The sequence below is a fragment of the Perca flavescens genome, chromosome 17 (genome assembly GCF_004354835.1).
Source record: "Perca flavescens isolate YP-PL-M2 chromosome 17, PFLA_1.0, whole genome shotgun sequence".
NCBI lineage: Eukaryota > Metazoa > Chordata > Actinopteri > Perciformes > Percidae > Perca > Perca flavescens.
In genome coordinates, this window is record NC_041347.1 from 30462693 (window position 1) to 30470888 (window position 8196).

General features: G+C 41.1%; 1 protein-coding gene across 7 annotated transcripts in view; it reads right to left on the bottom strand.

The window, feature by feature from the left end:
- The window catches only part of LOC114571834 (attractin-like protein 1), a 322321-nt gene that overhangs the window by 208489 nt on the left and 105636 nt on the right, over positions 1-8196 (bottom strand). Inside the window, exon 19 of one of the 7 annotated variants that reach the window (XM_028603040.1) lies at positions 7617-7708. The exons of the other annotated variants lie outside the window; for them this stretch is intronic. Within the exon in view, the coding sequence (XP_028458841.1) occupies positions 7698-7708 (11 nt within the window). The 3' untranslated portion in view covers positions 7617-7697. Of the gene's footprint in view, positions 1-7616; positions 7709-8196 lie in introns of those variants that run through there. 7 annotated transcript variants of the gene reach the window in all.

Consider the following 8196-nt stretch of genomic DNA (forward strand, 5'->3'; position numbering starts at 1 on the left):
TTAATGAGTTAACATGATAATAATGGGTTAACTTGCCCAGCCCTAATATATATATATATATATATATATATCTTCAGTGATAGGTGAAAGGTAGTCTAAAATGTTAATGTTGGCTCTATACACTCTAAAAGTATTTATTTATTTATTTTTTTTTTTTTTAATTGAGTCAGGTGGATTTAGCGCTCAGACCTCAGACATGTTTCTGGTTAACCAGAAAGGTCTTAAAGAGGTTTTAAAAAGGTCTACTTCTGTAGAGAAGCCTGCACTGGCAGTGACAAAAAAAACACTTTTAGTGGACCAAAATGACAATGCACATTTGCCCCATAGGGTTTCACACTTAATACTGGACCAATTTCAAAGATTGTTGTTCCATCACTTACACACGAAAACAGGAAAATAGGGTCCCGGTTGAAAAAAAAAACCAACATTACGCTTTAAGAGTCTCGTGGCGTGGAACAAAGGCTAAAGAAAAATGCTGTGCAGTCCTACATAAAGCGGGACACGTGTCACCCTTATGGAGAGACAGGAGGAGAAGTTACATCATCATCTAAACATACATGTGGCTCAGTCAGTGAACTCTTAATTGTAAGACAGATGAAAAGAGTCAGGCCAGAGAGAGTACATGATCGCTCTCATGCCTTAAAATATATTCTGATGCAGAGCTAATCTCTGTAAACAGACTGCCTCCCTAAACACCCATTGCAAGGGGCATTTGCAGCTCTTGACTGCAATTCATTTTTGATGCGACATGTCAAAATCAGTGACGGCAAATCAATGAAACCTATCAGGCTTCTGCCTCAATGCCACAAATATGATGAAAGGGGCCCGGAGGACACCACATGACACGAGTAAAAGCAGCTCATACACCCGTCAGAGATCAAATCCTGCAGAGATAGAAAATGGTAAGTCCTTAGATGGCCACTTACATAACTGCGGTTTGTGTAGATAATATAATTTACCTGCTATGTTCTCCATGCATGAGCCTATTTTTTAATAGCATTTGCAGCTATCTGGCTTCATCTGTGTTCCACATGGAAAATAATTAAGAGTGGTTATTGCCTCATGTAGTGTTGTGAACTCGGGGTTGGATGAGGATAAGACGGAAAAAGTGTTACATTTGAGTGTGTGCCTGCAGGGTTCACAAGGCTTTACTTTTAGTTAACAGCACCAGAGATTTACCAGTGCCTTCTGCTATTGCATGACATAACAGCTCCAGGCAATTTCCAGGGGAAATGTCCTTTTGGATGGTGCCTGTATTTCTCATGAGGGTGAAGAACATGTTTCATGATTAAAAAAAACAAACACGTAATCTGATCATGGTCCAAAGACAAACCCATATTTTTGGTCCTTTGTGGATAAAAACAGGGACAATGATGTATGCACTTCAAACTGCTTAAATGTTAACGTTCCCCTAATTTCTTGTAAAAAGGGTGAATATTCTCAGTGTTTGCGAACACAGCTCCGCAGCAAAGTAAACACTCTCCTTTACTAACGGGCTGAGCGAAGAGATGTTTGGTGTTCTAAGCCCTGAACATTGTCTTCCAGGCAGCGCTGCCTGGAAGGCACTAGGATTAGGCAATGGTTAGGGTTAAGTTGCCTTGAAGTCAACGCTGGGGGCTTAAAACACCATTGAGCGAGCGAAGAGGCATAATTGCACTTTAATTTCCATTAACTTTACTTTACTGCAATTGAATGGGTGGCAGTAGCTCAGTTAGTAGGGCGTTGGGTTGGGAACCGGAGGGTCGCTGGTTCAAGTCCCCAGGCGGACCAAAGTATGGTGGTGGACGGGTAGCTGGAGAGGTGCCAGTTCACCTCCTGGACACTGCCAAGGTGTTTTTGAGCAAGGCACCAAGCCCTCAACTGCTCGGGGAGCCTTTCCACGGTCAGCCCCCTCACTCTAACATCTCTCCATTTAGATCATGTATAGCAGGGGTTTCAAACTCACTAAGGGCCACGCTTGGAAATAAAGTCACATCAGGGGTCAGACACGTAGAGTTTGACATGCTTTTATTTATTCTAAGTCAAACATATTTGACTGTATTATTGCATGTCTCATATAGCTATCTCACTTAACAGTTATGTCGACATAAAGCCCTAAAAAAAGTTCCTTAGCCATCATAGAGTTTCGCAAATCAAGCAAAAATAATGATTACATTTTTTTTTTTTACAGCAATCTGTTTCACAACCTTAATATGAAAACTCTCTACTTCTGGGGGAATTCCTGAATCTCAAAGTCAGCAAATCTGCCAAATTCTGCTGTGAGTATTGCATAATTACAGCTTGAAATGAGTTTCCCGCCTTTTTGGTTTCTGTGCACAACTAGGCGGGCCAAAATCTATTGTGAACCTAAATTGATATGCGGGCTGGATCAAAACTTGTGAGGGGCCGGATTTGGCCCGAGGGCCTTGAGTTTGACACATGTGATGTATAGCATGTGTGTGTGTAATTCAGGCCTGTGTGTAATAACAGCAGAGTGAAAAACATTGTAATTTCCCCTTATGGGATTAATAAAGTATACATTATTATTAATTATGAGTTAGGGAAGGCAAATCATACATGTGTATAAATGAGAACGCTAATTTATTTGTGAGGCATTTTAAGATGGAAAGTGAAAATGTAACAGTTTAAACTACAGCCATGCTGGTTAAGATTTAAAGAACAAGGCTTTGATGTACAGAACTAGGGCTGGGCGATATGGAGAAAATCAAATATCACAATATTTTTGACCAAATAACCTCAATATCGATACCGCAACAATATTGTATATTGTGTTGGCTATTGGTGCTTTCACAAAATATTAACACAATGAGATTTTTGATAAATAATCATCAGTAGTGTGGCTATAATGACTAAGTGGGTAAATGCAAATAACAGAACAGCTAGAACAGTCTGGTAAGTTCAGAAAATGACATCACTTTACTGTAATGCAGCCTTTAAAACCAGGAAAAGACAACACTTATGCCATATTACGATATCCAAAATCTAAGACGATATCTAGTCTCATATCACGATATCGATATAATATCCATATATTGCCCAGCTCTATACAAAATGAAGTTGATATGCAGATCAACTCATAATAGTGTTGGTCAAAGTCGGGGCACACCGTATCTGAAGGGTTTCCATCAACATTCTGTGAAAGAGAACGAAGATAGATAGATCGATAGATCGATAAAAACTTTATTGTCCACTGAATTTACATACACTGGAAATTCCTCTTTGGCACTCTGTCAACATAAAATACTTAAAACTCAGCGCACAGACCTTATAAGTTAAATTGTTTAGTTACATAAAATCTAAAATAAATAATTAAAAAGAAAGAAAACATGAATGTGGTAACTAGGTCAAATCCGGAAAGACGTGTGTTTGCATCGCAGCCGGCGCCGCAAAACATCACTCGCTAAAAACTTTCACATGCTGCCGTCGTCACTGGGAGCTGGAGAGCCCTAATGCTTTTAAAGTTCTGTCAACGGCAAACATTAAGCACAACATTCCTCCAACGTTGGCTGCTATACATCAAACATCCACCACATGCTTCATGTGATATAAACAGAAAGAAAAGTCCATATTTCTACTTTGTGTTCCTTTCCAAAACCTTCCCAATATATATATATATGACTATTAAAATCAGGATATATTAGTCGTCTTCATTGACAGAAACAATCTGGAGGATACCTAAACACAGCAGATGTCAAAGAATTTGAGGAACTTAGGCTTATCTTGTTGCAGCAAAGAAGGATTGCTTGTTCCCACTGGGGGGAATTTTCATCTTATCAAAAAATTCTCTTGGCACAATCATCTTGGTGCCACATTCCGTTCATCACACCGGGTTTGATATTCGCTGTCCCTGGAACGCACGTATCATCTGGCTTCATCTTGTGTAATCCATTTGCTCCTACAGTGCTTGACAGTTAGCATCGCTGGAGCCAGTAGCATACAGATATGGGAGCCCCCATACATAATACATCAAGTATAGGAGCCAAAAGCTGCCTTCTCCTTCGCTACAAAACAGCAGACAGGCGTCATGTCGCGCGCGCACGCACGCACGCACGCGCACACACACACACACACACACACACACACACACACACACACACACACACACACACACACACACACACACACACACACACACACACACACACACACACACACACACACACACACACACACACACCCCTTGTGAGGGTTGCCTCAGAGAAAATGAGCCTATTTCACTGTGCAGCAAAACCAATATCAGCTACAACAACATAACTATCATCATCTGGCCTGCGCAGGAGAGAGAGAGTGTGTGTGTGTGTGTGTGTGTGTGTGAGAGAGAGAGAGAGAAAAAGAGAGTCATTTTAAACCTATGTTCAACTGTAATCACTGACCTGTTATAGTCACCTGTGAGTGATGAAAATAATATAAACTTTTGTATGCTGAAATCCACATATTGTTGTTGCTGTAACACGGTGGTGAAGGCAGAGAGCCGTTGACAGGTATGGAGATGATACGCAGCCTTGTCACACTGGTGTAAACTGGCAGGGGTTAGAACGTTGCCCGACTGGTGAGTTGCAAGTAGTTGCAAGTTTTAAACTTGTCACGTCTGTGTCTTATCTCTGTACTGCAGCATATCGGACTGGAATAAGTACGTGTCAGGTTACAGTGCTGACTTTTAGCTTTGAAGATGCTTGGGGGTTGTTTACAGACCCTGGGTGGCAGTAGCTCGATCCGTGGGGAGTTGGGTTGGGAACCGGAGGGGTGCCGGTTCCAGTACCTGCACGAACCAAAGTACGAGGTGCGGACTGGTAGCTGGAGATGCCAGTTCACCTCCTGGGCACTGCCTCTTGAGCAAGGCACCAAACCCTGTCTGTCTAGCAGTCGCAGCCCGCTCACTCTGACATCTATACTTATACCATGGTCTGGGTGAATACTTGATTCTGATTGGCTGCAGGGTGTCCATTAAAAAGTGATGTAGGACACCTACTAAAGGAGTTCGGTGAAACTGTTTACTGTTCTAAATGAAAGTGCTACATTAAATCAATAAGGAAATGTGGATTTATTATTTCCAAATCGTCCTCTGAACACAGGATGGCGCTAAAACACACAGGCTGGAAGAAGTAAGTTATACTGGCCCTCTGGACTAACTTTGTTTCACAGAGAATAACGTTATCTCACACATCCCGTTCACTGTTCAGCTCGCTGCTTCAGGCTGCGCCGCTGCAGCCGACGGTAACGTTACACATCGCGGATCAAATTCTTCGTAAAAGTCGTTATATTGTTTTGGGGACAATGACATGTCTGGATAGCTAGCTTGTCTTGTTGTTGTTGTCTGGCTCGTAGCTAAACTGAAGGGTTCTATCAGCTGAGCGGACTATATAAATATCTCCGGTTGCTAAGTGAGGCAAGTCGTATCTAAGGTTCTTCCTAATTCCTGGTGGAGAGAACAACGTTTGCATTGCATAAGAACCTGATGGATGGGAATGATTGTTCCAGGTATTAGTCAAACCGTCAGGCGTAACCAGGGAAACGGAGTTATTGTTTGGATAAACTTTAGATTTCAATTGTAAAACTAATTAAAATATGAACTAATGTTTTAAAAATATGTTATTTGGCAAGTGACCATGGTATAAGCAGGTTAATGCCTGACGAGGTGTCCATTGTCAGGTATTAATGGACTTCGGCGGAGGCGCGTCGGACGGTTCACGCCTCGCCGTCGTCCATTAATACCTGACAATGGACACCTCGTCGGGCATTAACCCTTACATGTGCATGTACTAGGGCTGCCACCTCTTAGTCGACTAATCGGTCGTTTTGGTTTTAATCGACTAAGATTTCTTTAGTCGATAAGTCATTTTTTATGCTTATTCATGATTAATTACTCATTTCCAAGAAACTCATGAGCACATTTATGGTAAACACAAGATTTAAAGTGGTGCTTTTGCAGGATTAATTGTGGAGAAACAGATTTACAGATGGTTAATTAACTACATTTATATTGTGCTTTTCTAGTCTTAACCACCTCTCAAAGCGCACAGCTCTGTCAATTAAATCAACTAATCGATTAGTCCAGTGATTTTCAACCACTGTGCCGCGGCACACTAGTGTGCCGTGAGAGATCGTCCTGTGTGCCGTGGAAAATTATTCGATTTTACTTAAATTGGTCCAACATTTTTTTTTAATTGAGTTATTGCAAATAATTTTCCATTGTTGCGCACCTGTGCCTCAATATGATGACTGGCAGAGAAATTAAATACTATTCTGTGTCAGTAGGTGGCAGTATAGCGCAATAATGACCTTGTTGATTTAAGACAATAGAATTACTGCCAGCAGTAAAATTTGAGAGTGTGCAACTGAATTTTACATCCACTCGCACATGTGCGACCAGTAAATTTGCCCCCTTTTTTTACACGTTAAACGTTGACATTTCGGTACCTGAGAGCGCGTAAGCGCAAGCTTATCTGTCCTCTCTGAAACACAGAGACAGAGAGCAGAGCTCTGACACACACTCTGGCACACACACGCAGAGCTGCAGATGATGCAAACTACGTTGGCTCTGCTGTTGTGTTGAAGTCACAGTGAGTCACGGCGATGCCAATAAAGTGGTTTCAAGTGTGGTTACAGTTTTTCATAACTTCAAGCAGACAGCGTTTGCTGTGATCTGATATTAATGGCGAGCCGAAAGCGGTTGCGGTGCTGTTGACGTTACACTTCCTCGGAACGGAGCAGGCACAGCAGTGGTTTCTGTGCCCTGGTGACTGACTGATAGGCTGAGGGTCTTTATTTCTACAGCACCTTTTGGTTGTGCCCCTAAAATTTTCAGTTGGGGGCCACTGTGCTCCTAATGAAAAAAGTTAGTCTGGAGCCCTGTTGCCACCCTTCGCGCGCATCCCGCAGTGACAGGATGTAAGCAGTAGGGCCGAGATCATCGATGTAAGCCTGCAAAAGCGATGGATACATTTAAAAAAAGGAAAAATGCAGATTTTGATTATTAGGCTACAATGTCTCATTTTTGGTTGGTGGTGTGCCGTGGGATTTTTTTAATGTAAAAACTGCCGTGGCTCAAAAAAGGTTGAAAACCACTGGATTAGTTGACAAAATTGTATAATTGTTAGTCGACTAAGAATTTCTTTAGTCGAGGACACCCTTAGCATGTACGTACCGGTTTCAAGGTATACCACGGTTTCAAAACCACTAAACTTTTCTGTCATACCGTTTCTAAGGTATGAACTGTTTTTTTATGAGTCTACAAGGACAGAAAGTGCAGTTTAGAAATCCCTCTCCCTGCCAGTGTGCAGTGTGTTTCAAAATAAAATACAGTGTTCCATGGGGAAAAAAGTTTTTTTTGTTTGTTTTTTTTTTTACACAGACATTTCAAAAATAATACATTTATAGCTGTAACTGCAATACCGTAATACCGTGAAATTTTTGCTGAAGGTTATCATACCGTCAGAATCTCATACCGGCCCAATGTCTATATAGGACCTGAGCATGTGTACTTCAAGCCTGTGTGTAGTGTGTTCGAACAACAGAGTGAAGAAAATGTAATTTCCTCCCTGGGGATCAATAAAGTATGACATTTTTTATTAAATTACATTTTAGGCCAATGAGCTGCTGCAGGTGTTGCTGTTGTGAGTTTAGAGTGACTTCTCGTTTCTGTGGTTCTCCATCCCCAAAAGCAGTCGTTTGTGAAAGCCAGGTCTTTCTGTACATTCCTATAACTTTACTGAACAACAATGAAAAATCAAATATATTTGTTAAAGGTAAAATATGTGTCAAACCATTCTAAAATAAAGTATTGTGGTGCTGCAGAGACGTCCCGGCCTACAAATCTTATCCTACAGAAAAAAAAAATCTTTGATGGTACAGATCCTGTACCATCACATTTCAATGATTTTTTTTTATATTTTTCAATGAAAATGAGAATAATAATGCAAAAATGATCATTCCCTCCAATATCGTGAATCATATCGTAATCGCATTATCAGTCAAAATAATCGCAATTAGATATTTTCCTAACATCGTGCAGCCCTACTTACAAGCTATGCAGAGAGGTGTTGAGCCGACGAGTGCTGTAACGACATCGAGAATTAAAAGTTTAAAGGTCCCATAACATGGTGCTCTTTGGATGCTTTTATACAGACCTTAGTGGTCCCCTAATACTGTATCTGAAGTCTCTTTTATATAGACCTTAGTGGTCCCCTAATACTGTAT